The 19,054-nt window shown below is 41.9% G+C and overlaps 1 protein-coding gene across 8 annotated transcripts in view; it reads right to left on the bottom strand.

The window, feature by feature from the left end:
- The window catches only part of SMARCAL1 (SWI/SNF related, matrix associated, actin dependent regulator of chromatin, subfamily a like 1), a 39,693-nt gene extending 21,265 nt beyond the window's left edge, over nt 1-18,428 (bottom strand). For 5 of the 8 annotated variants that reach the window (XR_006164511.1, XR_004408731.2, XM_033003909.2 and 2 more), the window contains exons 1-9: nt 18,112-18,379; nt 16,428-17,388; nt 15,723-15,773; nt 12,852-13,112; nt 11,605-11,655; nt 7,564-7,744; nt 6,471-6,621; nt 3,650-3,808; nt 1,772-1,837 (exon numbers count right to left, since the gene is read on the bottom strand). Coding sequence is in view for 6 of the 8 variants with exons in the window: in XM_033003909.2 (XP_032859800.2) it covers nt 1,772-1,837; nt 3,650-3,808; nt 6,471-6,621; nt 7,564-7,744; nt 11,605-11,655; nt 12,852-13,112; nt 15,723-15,773; nt 16,428-17,298 (1,791 nt within the window). In the remaining 2 variants the exon portion in view is untranslated. Of the gene's footprint in view, nt 1-1,771; nt 1,838-3,649; nt 3,809-6,470; nt 6,622-7,563; nt 7,745-11,604; nt 11,656-12,851; nt 13,113-15,722; nt 15,774-16,427; nt 17,389-18,111 lie in introns of all 8 variants that reach the window. The other 3 variants (XM_033003912.2, XM_033003910.2, XM_033003911.2) reach the window with 3 other exon arrangements.
- Nucleotides 18,429-19,054: the final 626 nt, after the last annotated feature.

The raw sequence follows: 19,054 nt of genomic DNA, 5'->3' as shown, positions 1-19,054 counted from the left end.
CTCTAATCATTTTAATACAAAGAAGGCAAGAGCAAGACTATTATCCTCAGCAGCATGTTTATCAATGCCTCTTATTCAATAATCTCGAAGTATCATGTATAATAATGAAAATACTCCCGTTTTTACCCCATTGACTATTTACTATAAAGATCACACAGTACAGTTGTTAAATCCAGTAGTCAAGTGACGAAAACTCCTCCTGTTTTGGCAGTTCTTTCAAATATGAAAGCATTGCTATGATGTACCAGAAATGAACACAGCATCACTTGCTAGTAGTTGAAGACAAAGCTGCCAAAGTGGATAGTTTTAGAGCAAAATGCCTGTGCTGGAAAGCAAGGAGGGCAGAAGAGTGGCTATTACAGCAAATACTTCAGAAGTTATAGTCAGCAAGCAGGAGAATAAAATTTACCTAACACAAACTTTACATCTAATATGAAACATCTGGTACTGTATGCTGTTTGCAGGTGAGATAACACATGATGTGAACATGAAACTCTTAATGCTTTCAGAAGACTGAAATTAAGTTTCAGAAGCACCCGTTCTCAAATCTCTAAGACTAGTGATGTGACAACATAAAACTAAATTCTCGGTAAATGCATACAGGCAATTAACCTTTGCCTAACAGCTACCATCTTTCACTCTCATATCTTGTAGACTGCAAGTAACTTTGACAAGCTGATACTTACAAAGCTATAAGTAGGAAAGGAAGAGACTGCTTATTGAGCATTTTGCAACAAGGTGAATTTGTTGTTTTCCACCATTTTCAGATGTACACCCTAATTATTGTACTTCAAACTGCTCATGAACTTGGACCTCCTACTTAGTTTTCAAATATTAAGAATCTGAAGTCATTTGAAAGCCAAGAGAAAACAAGAGTCCGGCCTTTAAAGAGAACAATTAAGTTATTCAAGGACAGCCACCTTCGGTTTGCCATTAAGAACCCTGCATATAAAAGTTGGTTGCTATAAAGGCATCACATATTGAGTCTTCTCTTTATACACACTGGCTGATAACTGATGAAGGGAACTGCATTTACCCTGTTCTAATGTACAGATTCTGCAGTGTCCGGAAACTACTTGTAACTTTAATCTGCTTAGAGACTACCAGGAAGAGTATAATTCCTTGAGCCCGGGACAACAGGCAGACATTAAAATTTCCATTTCTCCTGTTATCACATAATTGAATATTGCCTCCCTTCTGTTGTCCACTTGTCTTGCTAACCTCATGTTCTGCCATTTCCTACTAGTTCTGCATGTTTAACCAGCAGGAGTACTCCTGAACACCAGCCACACAAATACATTGGAAGCTTGCAGTAACAGAGTAGAGCCCAAAACCAAAGCCAAGGAAGAGACCTAAGTAATGTCATTTTGATATACAGCTGTGATTTGTGTGCCAAGTAGTAACTGATAATGATTATTTTAATTAAGCAAGCTACGTTGACACTACTCTATTATTTCTACTCTCCCTGAATATATTCAGTACGTTTTGGCATTCCCTTTTTCCCATCACCATAAAAGTCATCAGTGGCAGTACCACAATTAGATCAAGGAAGATTCTGAAGTTCTTTTGTTAGTTCTTACCATCTAACATTTGTATAGAAACAAGTGGCTATGCCAGAGACAAATTTTGCTCTCGGATCTACAATGCTACCTGGATTTCTACTTGTCCATCAACAGAATTCAGCTCCTGGCTCCTGAACCTGGTAAATGGAACAACACTGCTTTGGGAGCCTGACCTTAGCTGCTAGAGGTTTGGCACTCAGCATACGCACCTTAAGTAGAGGCATGGCAGCTTGGCATCGTGCAGTTTTTATGTTCTTTAGGAAATGAGATTCATCCTGAAACAAAACAAGCATGAAAATAAAGACAGTTCTGATCCATAATCCAACTGCAGGCTACAGAACAAATTCCCAGTATTCTCAGCTATCTAATATTACAAGCCTGTCATCCCAGAGGATATTTCAAGCACTAGGATAGTCACATCAAATTCTAAATGAAAAGACACCTTGGAGAGTAGCAGGATTCCTACATTCAAACCCACAGCTGCAAGCAAATGGAACAGAAATCAAACTTTAAGGCCATGAATCTCAAACGACCACAAACAAGTGAGCAGAGGGGCCTGGAGAGGGAAGGAGTTTCTATTTCCACCACCAATACTTATTTGTCCCTATGTGTCCTTTAAATGCAGCAACATAGAAGGCCTATACAGTGCCACTTCTCTAAATAAGGGGTTAATGAAATCAATAAGGAAAAAAAGAAATCTAATTAGGATCTAACTGTTCTGCTGATAGGGCTCACCAGGTGGAAAACAGCCTCGTGCTTGAGACATCACCCCCAGACAGGCTTCATTTCTACTGCTGTAGCAAGGCAGAACTTAGACACAAAAAGTCATCGGTGCCCTCCAAGGGTACATTCTCATCTTTCTACGTGTGGATGAACAAGCAACCATGCATGCAAAGACAATACAACTGCTTAGCCTTCAGGCACTGCATTCTCCCTCACGATTAACAAATAAGCTACGTTAATGTTTCCAGACATCAAAAGATCGGAAGAAAAAGCAGGGAAGCTTAGCACTCAGTAGGATTACTCTTATCCGTAAAAACATATAAAAGGTCCAAATTTGAACATATAAACACACAGAAAGAACATCTGCCAGCTCAGGGCTGGTAAAAGGTTTCAGAGCAGTAGTCCTAGATCCCAAGTCCCTTTACAACAAGCACCGGTATACAAAAGTGACAATCTGCATTTCCACCCTGACAGAAAGTCTTCTCAGAGTGGGCAAGGGAAAAAAAAATATCAATAACAAAAAAAAAAAAGAAAAAAAAAAAAAAAATCAATCAATTCACCCATGAGTAGTTTGGTCTCCAAAGAACTCCATCTAATCCCACATTCCCATCTGATGCTAAGAAACAAAAGAATTATGTTCCAGTTGTCATGATCTTAGGGACAGGTGCATATGTGTGCTAAAAACTAGACTGAGAACATCAAACACTCATAGTAAGCTACATATATACTTTTGGTCTCTATTGATCCAAGCTGGATTTGAAACATTAGATGTTTTGAATTTTTAGTGACTGAAATTTAGAAAAATGCCTTTTACCATGGCACTGTAAAAGGTTAAAAAAATAGATTTCAAAGCAATTAAGAAGTGATACATAAAAGTGATCAAAGAAAGCTTAATGCATATTGTCAGTAAAACACAAGCAAAGGGAGATTTTTTCAATGCTTTACCCACATTTTTGCTGTTGAGATGTTACCCGGTTTACTGGATAAACACTAACATCACCCTGAAGTCCAATCCCCTTAAAAAAGATACAATTCCAAGACTATTGTATTGACACACCACATTAAACACCTTCCTCTCCAGCTGAGGACATACCCATCCACAATGAAATCAGAACAGCACCATAACCAGTAAAAAAGAAAACACAGCCTCAGGAATCAAAAAGGAATTAAACTCTATTAGTTAACTCAAAAGGATTCACAGAAACCTCCTGCTTCTACTCATGAAGACAGCTGGGGTCACAGCCACAATTACAAGACAGTTGCAGTCCTAAATAAGGCCCACTTCACACTTCTCTGCTGTACAACACAAAGGTTACCCCATTTGCAACATACAATTAACTTCAAAATTTTGGTGTACTACTTACAATAATGACTACTTGGAACGTGCTCTTATGTTTCTTGTCCATTTTGCTGAGGAGGTCAAAGCTGACGATGTTGATCAAGCTTGCAGTTAGGTTGTCTTTGCCACTCACTATGACATTGGTGCTACCTGGACTCAAGGATGGAAGCCACCTGTGAAATGCCTGGAGGAAGAAGAAAGCAATTAATTGCATTCTGGTGCTTATGTCCTCTGTCAGGACCCCAAAGCACTTCACAGAGCATCCTCATGAATGCTTAGAACATGAAGCCACCCCATCCACCATTAGACATCACCTGGGAGCACAGGAAGGGAAAGCAGCCTCGCCAAGGCAACAACCCTAGTAATGGGAAGAACAAGAACAGAACTTAGGCTATACAGCCAAATCTACCTTCCATAACTAGGAAAGCTCAAACATGCTCTATCCTTGCTTCTTAGTGGAAGAAAAAAAAAAATCTGATCTGTAATAGAAATGTGCATAACCTCCTGACAAAGTTACCTACTATGCTCAGCGCCAGAGAATGCAGTGACCACTACTGACAATGACATTTAGCGTTCCCACTCAACAGGAAGACTCAGGCTCTGAAATACAGACTTCTAAGCAGTAAATATCTCTCACTATAGCAGTATTTACTCCATGGTGAGGATGAAGTACAACTCATCCAGATCAACAAAAACTCTTCTACTACCTCTCCTTCTTAAAGTCTACAAAAAACCCACCCCAAATCAAACAAAATTAAAAGATCAAGTTGACAACACAGCAGCTGCTCTATGACAGCAGCTGAATTACATGTGGTGATAGTCATTCAAACCAACCTCTTGAAATGCTCCACACACCAGAGCAAGATATCCTCCCCCAAATCCATCTGTTAGCTACTGAGCACCCATCATTTCCCTTGTAATTGTGTCTCCAATGACACCAACCTCTCTGCAACATTTGAGTTCTGCTGATGCTCTGCAGAGAACTGGATGGGGCTTTAGCATTCAGGATCTGGTCCCTACAAAAATGTATTCAAGTGGTGATGAGAAATGGCATCTGTCTTTAGGCCGTTCACTTGTGGAAATCCCCCAAACGTTGTTCCCCTCTCCTGTTCAGCAACCAGATACAGTAGCCAGAGGAGTTAAATGTGACCTTCTCATATTTCTCAGTATGTTAGAAACTAACAATCAACCACCCTCCACCACTTATGGTAAGCACCACAACCAAAATGGGCCAACATGCAGGCAAGGTTAGAACCCAACCAAAAAATATGTGGCTGACACTAAACCAAAACTTAGACAAAAGTGGCAGCAATGGGAAAGTATATGGAAGTTCCTAGGTGTCCTGCCCTCTTCCTTTGTAAAGGGCCTGTGACTAATTTACAGTGTCAACGTGATCCTATATTTCTCACTTGATGTTGACTTTTTACCATAAGAAGTGCTTTGAAACTGTCCTGGCCATTAATTATTTAAGTTTCAATGCTGAACTCTAAATGCACATGGCTGCAGTACTTCTCACTCAAGAGTACCTTGCATCTTCCTGCTGGCTTCCTATAGCACCTTGAATATAAAGGCACTCAGTGGCCTGAGCCCAGAAAGACAAAATAACACGCTGACAACTCTGAGATGAAGACAATTTCTGGCAGTTCAGCTCCAGAGACATCACAAAAGCTTCTACCATTACAGTAAAACACATCTGTAGAATAATTAACTGAGTACAGACCATTATAAATTCCACTTTTTTCTACTTTCTGCAACACATTTTTCTTAGATCTGCATCCTTCGCATACCCAGAAAGCAACACAGATCATTCTAAAGTAAATGTCCTAACAAAACCTCTCCCACACCACCTTCCGGGGAGTCAGGAGTAGAGGAAGGAAGAGGAAATCAAGCACTCAAAGAAAAAAAATATTGATTAAATCTCTTGAAGCAGGATGTAGGAGTTTAGCTGCAGGTACCCACTACTTCAGGAAACCAGGCCCCAAATTGTTCCCAGTAGGTATCCCACAGAAGCCATGGATTCAGGTTAGGTGTTTACCAATAGGTCTACAAGCCTTTGAAGTATCAAACATGATGAGTATCACTCCCTTGCTCAGCAAACAATTTTCTTGTCACCCAACATTTTGTTGCACTACTGGACATGAAAACGCACGCCAAGATGCTCTAACAACCTGATTACAGCACAAATCCAGCAAATCCCAATCAATATACTTCTCATCTATGCAACATTTCAGTGAAAGTTAAACTCCCATCCTCTCCTGCTCAGGCATGAAATTACTGACCTAAAATCTCTGGCTCACCTTTTTCTCCCACAGTGAACATTTCACTAGCCTATGGCAACCCAACAGCCTTAGTGTACAAGCCATGACAGTGATTTGTTTCGAGATACATTTCCCAACTGTACAAGCCTTCTTGGGCTTCTGATGAACATTAATAAAGGACTCAAAGGAGTCAGCAGCATACAGTGGACAGGACAAAAGATGTATTATGACAGACGCTTAAGGATGACGATAATGGAACCTCCTGAACAGAGTGAAGAATCCCAGCACCTGGGCTTTTATTCCAGCCAAGAGATTGGCAAACACTGCTATAAAGGACTTGAATACAACAGACAGTTGGCTTGAATGCAACTATTGTCTCTGACACTGATGAGCAAACGCCCCCTTAGAGCCAGCTGACTTGCAGGAACAAATGTAACAAAGGGTCAGAGGAGGTATTTTCTCTAGATCTCTCTTTCCAACAAATCAGCTGGACCACAAAAAGAAAACTGGCCAAAGAAAACAGGCATGTACCATACAGTTATACGTTTTTTAAAAATTTAACTTGTACGAAATACAAGCTCACAGTACCTCTGCCCATGTAAATCTCATGGAAGAAGGAGTCACCACCAGCAAGGGCCATTCCTTTCGGTAATACGCAGCAATGCAAATTGCCTGGATGGTCTTGCCCAAGCCCATGTCATCCGCAAGAAGTAAACGTCCATTTCTTAAAACTGCGAAACTGGGGAAAAGATAGGAGAAATAAGTAAGAGTCAAGAAATGGGTTACCATCTGTCCTGGCAGCCAGGATAAGCACAACTCATCACCAGGCCTACAACATGGATCACCTGGAAGTGATCTGGGTTCTTCAGTAAACCTGGATCTTCTCCCTTAGTCTTAACACAAGTGAGCAACTCCCACAAGTCTCTCAAAGCTTGGAAGCTCCTGGTTCAGCCCAGTCCTTAGAGACTTTGATTTCATATGAGGAGTAGTCTCATGACCTTACAATTATTTAAAGCACATTATTTCCGTGATATTACTCACATTCTGTCCCAGAGTTCATCCTGGCTGACTTAAGAAAATATTACTAATAACAATGACACTTTAACACCAGTAAGCACAGACTTTACTGGATTGCATCTTGAAGTCAACAACTAATGACCATATATGATGGGGACAGGGCCATTTAAAAGTTTATCTGTACATACAATTAGCCATTTTAAAACTTTCAGGACCTGGGTCCCACTTCCTGGCACTTTCCCATGTAGAGCTAATATTTAAAAAACAACAACAAAAGAGAGGCACGGGGGGGGCAGAGGGAACGATGACCTTACAAAATAAAAAAATCATTTGACAGGCATATAGTGAATCACAAAAGGATGATCAGATGTATCATTTGATCAATTTTATGAGACTACTTTCCTCCTGACTCATGATGAAGATTTCTAGCTAGAAACAGATGTGTCACACAAAGAAAAAAATAAAAAAAGTCCACAAACACACACACCCTCAAAACAAACAATACCAAACGACCAAGAGCCCCAAGTGCCAGAGTGCAACAGCACAAGACTCTAGAGAAATGCGGAACCCTTCATGGAATAGAATGAAGCCTGGGCACCAATATAAGGTACAGAATTCTAGGCAAGGACTAGAATAGTCTTAATAGCATGCAAAAAAGACATACTTCACACCTTCCCGCTGAAAGGGCATGAGGCTCGTCACAATTTTGGAGTCCACAACTGAAAGGTCAGCATCAGGAATATCTGTCTGTGGTGTAGATGTCTGTATTTGAGCAGCAAAGGTTTGTATTACTGCCTCAGGCAGTGGTTCCACTTCTACTGACACAAGGCTCTGTAACACTTGCACTGCAAAGAACAGAGCAGTTTATTATCAGAAGGGGTAACATACACACAACTTAAATTATGGATGTCAGGGCACAACCCTCAAACTCATCAACAATATTACTTCCTATCCTGAAACATCTCAAGAAAGCACTGCATCATGCCCAGGTGTTGGCCTGGCCTCTTCCCTGAAGTCTATTTCAGCACCACATGATGAATCACATCTCCCCTTGTATTTACACTTGGTTATAAAAAAACTGAAAGTCTAATGTCATCATTCAGAGATGATTGCTACTAATACATCTGGAGCTGGATTATTCACACAGAGGGCAGCTTAGGGCACACTTTAGTCAGAAATAAAAGTATGGATTTAAACAAAAGAGCTCCTGAAGCCTTGAAGGCAGGGGCATCTTTATCTTTACCTTGGGATTCTGCATTAAGCTCCTCTGAGGTCTTCACCATCCCCAAGTGATCAGAGTGACATGACACACAGTTACCTGACGCATATCATACATCTTCACCTCTTCTCCTCCTGTTCCCCAAATTCACACAGGGTTGGCTCTGTCTCCACTTTATCACCCCTTGTTTACCACACTTAGATACGAAAACAGGAAGCACCTCAGGACTCAGAGGAAGTGCTCTTGTACCACCATCAGCAGCACTCTGACAGCCACCCTCCAGGGACATGGTAGCAACAGAAACTCCCTGCTCAGCTGGTGTCCACTGCTGTTCTCCTGGACAGAAGTAGCTTGCAGGCCAGAACAAGCCCACAGACACCCACTTGAGTCTCTCATCACTACTGTTGTTTCATTCATGGAGCCTCTCAGCTTTATCTGCAGCATAAAACCTTCCTAGTCAGACTAATGGGATCCTCAGCCTCCATTATGCAAAGACCTCATGGCCTTCATCTTTTCAATCCATGCATCACAACAAGCAAAGCATCAGGGCAATTCTCCTCCTAGACAACCGTACTTCAGACCTCTCCAAGAAACCTCTCTATCCCACCCCAGAAAGATAAAAGTATTTCCTTTTAATTCAACAATGAATTTCTATGAAAACAAATACCAGTTTAAAACATGCAGTGAGCTGGGACCAGGAAAACATGTTTAATTATCAATCTTTGACCACTGACTGAAAATCAAGACACCCCCACACCAGGAACACAAATGCATGTGCACAGATCCTTTATTGCAGTAAGCAACTTGTTTTTTAATTTAGTGGTTGGTTTGTATATGAAGTCAGGAAGACAAAGCAACTGTTTGAAAAGTAACTGAAATAAGAACTCACTATACCAGCAGTAAATGCACCTTCAGAATTCAGTTATGTATTTTTATTTCAGTTCTTTCCAAGAAGAAAGCAGCAGGATGGACCCCTGCCATATGAAGGGGGAAAGCAATTCCAAGAAATATACATATGAAAAGATTTCCATTTGTAGTTGGGCAATGACCAAACTTTTTAAACTCTCCAGTTTAATTTATACTTCTTCAATAGCAGGAACTCTCTCCACCCAAAGTACAGCACAAGCTTGTTATTACACTCACAGACTGAGCTATGTGTTAGCATAATTGCTACAATTTGCTCACTGATAATTCTGTTGCTATTGTTCTGTACATGAGCTGGGAGAGTGATTAAGATATATCTGCCACCAGCATGATTCATCCAACAGACATTTTTTACTGAAGTGACCTTTATATAAAGATGACTGAGCAACTAGGCAGAGAGACATTAACCTCTACAAATAGTTCCCAGCTAACAGATATCTCTGCTGGAAAATATGCAACCAGCCTTTTAAAATTCTTTTTTTTTTTTTTTTTTATTTTGACATAGGTAAACAAATGGCACAAAGCAAATGCTGTTCCTCAAAAAGGCACGTGCTAGAAGCCTCAAATGCCCTCATAAATTACACCCTGTAAGAAGATTTATGGAAGTTATTTTGCTTTCCTCAAATCTGTGGGATGCTGAATACTTCATGCAATGTATACAACTACCAGCCAGCATCATCAAGAGTGTGACAGACTGGGAGATAATGTGTTTGCTCAGTGTCCAGCACATGCTACAGGATCAGGCCCTTTGCACGTACAAAAGGCGCTGTGAGCAAATTGTGAGAGATCATCAGCTCTCACTGAAATCAGGGCCTGTCAACGTCCCAGTCCTGGAGTTTCATAATAGTCTCCACCAAGACACACTAACTTGTTTTCAAGATCTGGCATTCCTACAATGCCCTACCACATAGCTTTCAGCCCTACAACTACTACAAATGTTATTAAGACATGCATCACAGGAGCATGCAAATACTCAATTATTAAACATGCTTTGGTATCCTGTGGAAGCAAGAGCTCACAGTGTAGAAGAAACTACTCTGAGCAACAGCATTTCAGCTCAGTCACACTTTCTAAGGATGTGTGTAAAGCACCTTGCTGCTTATATTTCTGAAGCTTACCCCAATCAAATTCCACAGCCACATATCCTCACACAAGTACCAAGGCAAACAAAGCAAGCCGACTGGGATGATAAATAATCATTATAATACTTAGGATTTGCGTAATGGTATTCATCTCATAGCACTCTATAAACCTAACTAAATATAAAAAAAAAACTAAGAAGGCAATGTGCTAGAAGCATGCTGCTGAGACTGGATTATTCTGCAAAGTGGCATCCATTTTTTTAAAACAAACAAACAAAAAACCCAACACACAACCAACCACAGTTCTACATTTCAGTTCAGTGAGACAAAGTTTCATCAGCATTACACAGATGCACAAAGGCAGGAGTCTACCGGTCAACACATAACAAGAAATTAATATTGTAGCAACATTTTGTGCCTAGATTCCACTTGCAAGGGGAAATATGATGCTCTCTTAAAAAGATTTTTTTTTTTTGCTAAGCTTTCTTTTAAACATCCATCAACCAGCACCAAAGCATTTTAGTAGAGTATGAAATTGTTTCAAGAAGAACGTCTCTGCTTCAGATCCACATATTTCTGCAAGTGAAACAAGCAGCTCTTTGTCTGCCTCAAAATCAAGTCAGCTCTGGAAGCAACCTGGATTCTAATCTGCCTTGTACATCAATTAAAAACTTAACAGTTGTGTGCTGCCTGCAAAGACATTATTACCAGCAGTTTACATATGAGGTTTAACAAAATCAGCTAGACAGCACCCAGACTGTAACTGTGGATGAACAAGTTGTTACAGAAATCACCAGTTGACTTAAATCTAGTGCTCTGATCTGAAAAACAAAATCTGCTGAGTATGAAATGAAATAGCACAACACTGTATACTGCTTAAAGAACTGGAAGTAAAACAGCCTGATACATGTTTGTTTTCTAAGCAAGGAGTGGCTGTGCTAGTTTATGAATTGATATACACACAAAAAGAGAGTAAGGCAGGCTGGCACTGAAGATAAGGGGTGCTCAGCTAGAGAGTCAGTAAGACAGAATTTCTGTAAGGATGGGAAATCTTGGCAGTGACCATGCCGACCTCTTCAAATTTGTTAAGTGGGAACAGAGGCGTCCATTCTTCTGCAAGTCCTTAGTTCAAGCAAAGCTGCTGTATGTTATAAGCTATAAAAATTACTTTTTGAAAGTAAATGCATCCATGAGCTCTAAGAAATGGCACAGAAATTCAGTGCCAAATCTGAAAAAACAGAGCCACCTTCCTGATGGGCCCCTAAAGGACTGCTATGAATAACATACATTTATAGAAGTTTTGAGTCTGGGCAAACAGCATAAATGTCTGACAAATGTCTGACAAAACAGGAAGACACCTGCTTCATGGTTCATTAACAACCTACCTCCCCAGAGTGAAAAGGCTTAGACCAAGAAATGAAGTTAGATTCCATTTGTCACCCCAGAAAATAGCCCGACCCAGGAAAACAAAGCTACTTACTCAGTTTGGGATAGTCCTCCAGCAGGAAATTCCACTTTTTGGTGTTCATATCTGCAATAGTTACAATAAACACTGTGATAAGTCCTTCTTAAAAGACTGCATTCTCTGTCCACAAGAACCTGGCTATCCATCCATATCCTCTGCCTTTCAGAACCAGTTTAAAAGAATTCCTACCTTGTTCAGCAATCAATTCTCCTCTGTTTGCTTTCATGTTAAGCAAACAGTTTGAAGAAGACTTCGAAGTATGAGCACACATCTAGAAGTGGTGGTATCATCAAGGCAAACCAAGGTCAGCTCCCCTAAAGAACCACTGTAATGAACCAACCTGCCCAAGGATTTTGGCAACCACTTGCTCTTCACTGCAAGAAGGAATGAAGAATGTGCATAGAGGTTCCTATTTGATAACCAGCAAACTCTGACTTCAGTCAGTAACACAGCTGCTTTCAATTGTACCTCTGTACCCTACAGACTGTGCTCAGGACAATACAGAGGAAATTCATCAATTCATTAATACCCAAAATGTAACATGAATGCCAGACTTGTCTGGCAGGTTTGTCCCCGGGTAGCACCTGCCTACAGCTTTCTGGGAAGGCAGAGAGAATTCAGAGTCAGCTGAAGATACAGTGAGCCAGGTGGGGCCCTGGCCAAAGAACAAGAGCTCCAGGATTAGCTCCCCATGCTGTCACTGACCTGATGTGACCCTGCATAAGTCACCTCATCACTCTGTGCTTCATTTCCCACATTACAAGTGGAAAAAAAAGATATTTACCATGGAAATTTGAATGCAAACATAAAAAGTGCTGCTCTACATTTCCACTTGTCTCAAAAACATCAGTAAAGCTGCTGGTAAACTCAATCTGCTCAGGCAGTTGCAGCCATTATACACCACCATAAAGCAGGAGAAATATGAGAATGTCCAATTGCATCTGATAATAAAGACAAGAATTTATGCATCACCTCTATACCGCTGGCAAATTATCAGCACATCCCACCTCAACAGTAAACGTAATCACGTTGAGTCCTCAAATACCACCTTGGCTAACAGGCCCAGAAGAGTAAAGTGCAAGACACACACTGCACTACACTAGAACCAGAGCAGCTTTCAAAATCTTCACCAAAGCACATCCTCTCATGCCCTTTCAGAGGGATGTACTCTCATAATCTCTCTCTTCTAAAGCACTCACAGCACTCCCAAGAGCAGCCCCAGCAACATTGTTAGAATAAAGCAGAAACAACCAGATACTCACCATAATTTCTGGAATGCATCTGTTTGAACACTTCAATCACTTCCAAAGAATACCCAATATCAACCTCAAACCGCAAGCGAGAAATCAGCACACACTTCCCTTTGACAAGCGCTGAGGGTTTCTTCCAGTTCTTACACATCTTCAAGAGGGATTTCACATCAACCCCACTACCAACAAAATGAGAGCCTGATGCCAAGCCAACTGTATTTTCTTCATCCAGTGGTACCAGAACTACTGATGAAAGTTGATTTGCTGCTTCCACTAGGGAGAAAAACATGAGACACAGAGAAAAGAATTAATAACAGAGAACACAGATAAACTAAAGATGCACCGGATCCTTTGGGAAGAAAAGGGACAAGAGGATGACAAACCAACCATGCACCTTCCGCTTTAAAAGGAATAATGATTCTCTGTTTTCACTCACAGGGACAAAGAATAGATTGTTGGACTAGAGGAGCAGGTTGGAAGAATTTTCCACAGAGAACACAGCAGGGGCAGAGGGAACATGTAACAGTAGGTGAACAAGGGCCTGTCCAGCATTGCCACTGCATTAGGCTCCCTCTCTGCCAGCAAAAACAGGGCTCACTAGTTGCAGGGACAGGGGCACGGTGATCAATAGTATGTGCTTGCAGAGATGGGAATGTGCTTCTCCAAACAACAAAGGAGAAAGGTCTAAAAATATCTGCCTCCTTCCTCGTGTCAATGCCTGATACACAATCTCATCTAGGCAGAATGCTGTATATTCACAATACTGGAGGAAGGGTATCAGTAAGGAATCTAGCCCAAACCCCTCTATCTCCTCTGTTACAATTTAAGTCAAATAATCCTTTATTCTACTGTGTCTTACAGATTGACTTGTACTTCCCCCCCAGCTATCTGCACTCCTATCTTACTGATCACTAGCAACCACCTCAGTCACAGTGCCAGGGCATGGGGAGAGAAGGGACACAACATTTTACAGCTGTCAGCCTGAGACCACTGCTATTCACACTAATAAACGTTCCACTTTTTCCTATGCCTCTCTGTCAATCTACATCCTTATGCTGTCTTTATTATTATAGCTGAACTGTGATGGTTAAGGAACAATTTTTTCTTGTATTTTTACAGCACCAAAATAATGAAGTTCATCCCCAAGACCCCAACTCATAGGTATTACAGTGACACAAAGATTCATGAACATCCCCACAGTTTATTAGACTCAAGAGCAGGTTATCACTACACACATTCTGCTTCCACGTATTTGTAGAGAGAGGCAACCTCCCCTACCCAGTAGCTGCTTAGCATAAATACAGTCGTTTGAACACTGGGTTGCACATCACAATCCACTCTGCCTTTTCTAAATAATCCAGCTTACTGATATACAACAAAAATGTACAGAATTTAAGTTCAGTTGTTAAGATTTGAAAAGGGAAGAAAACAGAGAAAGAAACAGAGATATTCAGACTCTTTCTTCCTAACCAGTTAATACATAAACCATTTGGATTTCATCCAACTTTATTTTAAAAAAGTGACTTCTGGAATAAACCCAAGCATTTGAGATTTCTACTCCAAATAAAAAGTTTAAGAGCATCAAGGGAAAGTAACTTTAAAGTAGAGAACTAGGAAACCACCAATTTAGACATTCTCTTCCCAATGTACCAAGCAAAAGATTTTGGATGCTACTGTTTTAGCATGGCATAGTTAGATGTCACCTGTACAAGCAATACTAAAAGAAATTGGAAAAAAAAAAAAACAAAACTTATTTTATTTACCATCTGTTTCTAGGATTGACTGCACATTGAAATTATAGTGCAAAGAAAGAAATGTAATACTGGACAACATTATTCAGAAGAAAAGTAACAGTGGGAAGTTTTAAAATAATTGTTTTTATACTTACAAAACTTCAAACCAAGGCCCTTTTAAGTCAGTTCCCTTTCTCAGGGTATTTTTTCCCCTGATATTATTGCCCAGTGTCGATCACCTATTGTCTTCACCTGTCAACAGGAACTTTCCACAGAGAACTCATATTTGATAGCTTTAGGAAAAAAGTCTGATTTCTATAAACCACCCTCTTCTTTTGCAAGCTCCTTGGTGCAGACTCTGCTCTCATCTGTACTTGATACACTTCAAGCAAACCAGCTGCATTTAAATTATAAATGTGTGGCAACCCACATGGGAAGCTAAAATACCAGCACTCAACTGTGGGTTTTTCAAAGTGCTCAACACAGGCCTCATTCTGTTCCCACTGAAATCAATAGTGATTTATCACTCACTTCAATACAATGTGCTTCTGAAAAGCTTACCTGAAGTGTTTACCTCTATCATATCTCAATCTTTCCAGAACAAAATGACAGGAGAAGAAAAAAAGATAAAACCATCCTTGTTATGCCAAAAAAAGGCAAATCCATTTTCAGTCTCACTCAAAGCCCTAGAGAATCACCCCTTTTCCTCTTCTGACACCCAAAATTAACAGGAAAAATGTAAGGAAAAAAAAAGAGCTGAAGAGCTCTTTAAAAAGAAAACACATGACCAGAACAAGAAATTAAGCATTAATCAGTGAGACACCATCAGTTCTCAATACAGGTTCTTATGAAGTACCTGCACAGCAGATATTTTTCCTATGATCAGGCTGGTCGGTTGCTGAAAAATTCAGCAATGGCAGAAAAAGTTAAACCTATGCTTGGTATTTAGATTACATGAAAAAATAAGTTATTTCTAATCAACTACAAAGTGTCAGAAAAATGTTATGATCTAGATTCCTAAAAAATGGGCATTATGTTTGAATAGCACTATTTTTACTACTCCAGATAATAACAAAGCTAATTATTATGGAAAGCAGGGAAAGGGGGTCAAGATTTGGATTCTTTATCATTCAACAACCCATTTACTTACTGAAACTGCTATAATCTTCCAGGCTGAAATTCCATTTTTTCGTAACAGGATCTAAAATAGGGCAGAATATGAATCATTTGGGGTAGAAAAAATTGGTGTTGTGAAATGTTCATGCAAGGTAAGAGAGAATTCAGTCTACTCTTGCAAACTTTCTGACACACATCTGAAAAACAGTATGCCCAAATTTACAGCTACATGACACCAAAAAAGCCATAGGACATATCAATACTAAGACAAGAATGCAGCAGCCATTCACAGGGAACAGCAACACATGGGGAAACAAAGGTAGAATATAACAAATAAAGGCAGGGAGAAAAGATCAGAAGCAAGCCAAAAGGTGGAGACTCCATTGCTCTCACTAACCCAGTTAACATAATCAGCTCATCAACTCTGAACTACTCCTACGTGACCCATTTTCTCACACCAGTTCACTCCCAAAAGACTGACCAGCTGCTGTCACTAAAATTCTTAGAGCACTGCTCATAAAGGAGAGTTTCTGATTCCTTGGCTAAATCTAAGCTGAATCTATTTATGCCCAGCATTTCTTTCCAATTTCAGCTGTCTTTACTTTTCCAATCCCCCATTAATCCCACATATTCACCCCAGCAATAGCTGCACTGCTAAGAGCATATAGCATCTGCAGTTCTAGCAGATGCTGAAACTTCAATTCAACGTAAACCAGAGATAACAGCAATCAAATCTTACCATAGCTTTTGCTTGGTATCTTCTTAAACAGAGCAACGAGTTCAGCATTATACCCTATTTTGACCTGGAATCGGCCTTCCCCATATTTAACGCATTTTCCTTTTGTAACACTATTTGCGTTCTTGCAAGAGGCAGCTTCAAAGGTAGAGCTTGCACCAACAGAACTGGTCAACTTCTGCATCCTATCACTGGCTTGAGAGGCACAATCTCCCCCTTCTCTTTCAGTTGGTCTGCTTCTGTTTATCAGCATTTCTGAATCACTCGGGGTGGTGCTGCTTGGTGGTGAGACATATTTTATGGCAGATTTGTTCTGACTCTCTAAATCTTTACTACCGTCAGGGTGCCCATTATCAATTAATCTAGAATGAGATGGTTCTGCAGGGTTTTCGAAAGCTGAGTAGCATTTGGGCTGCTGGAATGTACCAAGATTAATTAAAGCTTGTTGTCCATGTTCCTGACCACCAGCATCCATGTAATGTTTATGGGAATAACTCAGAGAATTTGGGATCGTTGCAGGGAACTGCTTAATGCCAGTTGCTTGCTCTGAGTCCTCTGAACAATTCTTTTGTTGCTCTCCATGTGAGCCAGCCATCTGTTGGTTTGCAGTAGAATGACTATAATCTTTCTGAAGATAGTTCTTTTGCTCTGCATGACTGTTTGGATTCTGTTGGTGCTGGCTAATGAACCTGGCATGATTGTATTCTTCCTGCAAGTTTCCCCGATTCCCTGGACTCTGTTCTTTCACCTGAGGTCCACTGATCCCCAACTGCCCACCTCTCTGGGCTGCTAGTCTCTCTGCTCTCCTAGCCAAAGCCTTCTGGCGGTTCTCTTCAATTCTTCTCTTTTGTTCCTCTGTAAGGCCTGATGACATTTTCCACAATTCAAACAATAAATCTCAATCAAAACTGCATCAGGAATTAGTCACAGAGGCACCTGCTTCTTCAGAGGAATGGAGGCCAGTCTACAAAAAAAAAAAAAAAAAAAGACACAAAAAACCCCCAAAACAAAACAGCAAAAAGTGACAAAAGGTTTCAACTCTGTTCCCCCCCCAAAATGCTTATTGTATTGATAACTCATTATTATTGGTGACTATTACTGCAACTGATCCTACACAAAAACCCAGCAGTACAGCAAAGCTGTCAAACCAATGCTGAGCCATTATCAGCAAGCAGATGCTGACAACCACCGCTAGGACTTTGCATGCCAGTGCTACACAGGTAAAACATATGGAAAATTGGAGAAAACCCCTATTCTACCACAGTTCTAAGCACTCTTCTGTGCAAACCCCAGCAGAGCTGATAGAATAGCCAAGCACAGGGACACCCTGCACTGCAGAGCCAGCCCTGCAAAGGTAAATGGAGGTAAAGCAATACATCTCTGCACAGTCTCGTGTGGCAGTTTTTCATATTTCTGGTACCTAACAGCAAAGATGGGAGGGACAACACCCCACCTTTCCTGATCACCTTCCAGTTCTTGAGCATCTCACTAAATGTAGCAGATACATACTGAACCCCAAAGGGCAGAATCAGCTCCTGCCTTGAGAAAGGCCCACTCGCAGGTCACGGACTTTCTGCTAAAAACAAGGACTTGGGTCCCACATCTCCCATGAGCTGGTCTCACTACATCCACTCCCTGCCTCATCCCCCAGGGGCTGCCCACCTCCTCCGGCACTCAAGAGACTTACTTTCCTCACCACCCCGTACGAAATGAGGCTTGCTCCTTGCTCCGCTCCTCTCCCAGGCTCCAGGCTCGCCTGGCCCCAACGCCACCGCGGTCCCGGCCCTCACCCCGCAGGCTGGGGGTCCCCCGCCGTCCTCACGGACTACCCACCGCCTTACCGCGACCCAGCACCACCGCGCCACGCCGCAGGCCTCGGTCTTTCCCCGCCACCCAGAGCCCCCGGTACAACCCTCCCGGGGCTCTGCCGCTTTAACCCCGCCACAGGCCCGCGCACCCACCGGCCGGCAGAGGCCCGGTTCGCCGCCGGAGGGCGCGCAGGCATATAAACTACAACTCCCAGCAGCCCCCGCTCTACCGCCTGGCGACACCAAGCCGCCGGCAGCGCCCAGCCTGCCGGGAACTAAATAGCGGCGCGCAGGGTGCTCGGCACACTGGGAAATGTAGTCTTCCTCTCATGGCGCCATCTTAGGGGCGCTGGGTGCTGCGCGGTGTCGCCGTGGGAGTCGGGGGGTTGGAGGCCACCGCCGCCGCCCTCTCGACGGGGTTCGGCTCTGTCGGGGACCCTTGTCTGGCGTTGCTCCAGACAGCACTCAGCGCTGCACGGCTGGGGCAGGCCTCCCTCGCCGATTGCCTGTGGTGTGTGGGCCCTGCGCTGTGGTTTAAACCGTCTGTCACCGGAACATCACACAGCCGCTCGCTCGCCCTCCCCTGGCCCGGAGGATGGGGAAAGGAATTGGAGGGGTAAAAGCGGGGCTCGTAGGTTGAGATAAAAACAGTCTAATAATTGTAATAATAACAATAATAGAAAGTACAAACAGTAATGCGCAGTGCGACTGCTCACCACCCCGCCAACTGATACCCAGCCAGCAATCCTGAAATGCCAAGATCCCGCAATTGCAATCCCAGAAGCGAGACAGCTCCTTTCTGGCCACCCCTCCACTATATAC

Source organism: Tyto alba, unplaced genomic scaffold (assembly GCF_018691265.1).
Source record: "Tyto alba isolate M040663 unplaced genomic scaffold, T.alba_DEE_v4.0 Super-Scaffold_7, whole genome shotgun sequence".
Taxonomy (NCBI): Eukaryota; Metazoa; Chordata; class Aves; order Strigiformes; family Tytonidae; genus Tyto; species Tyto alba.
This window is presented reverse-complemented; position numbering and strand designations above follow the sequence as displayed.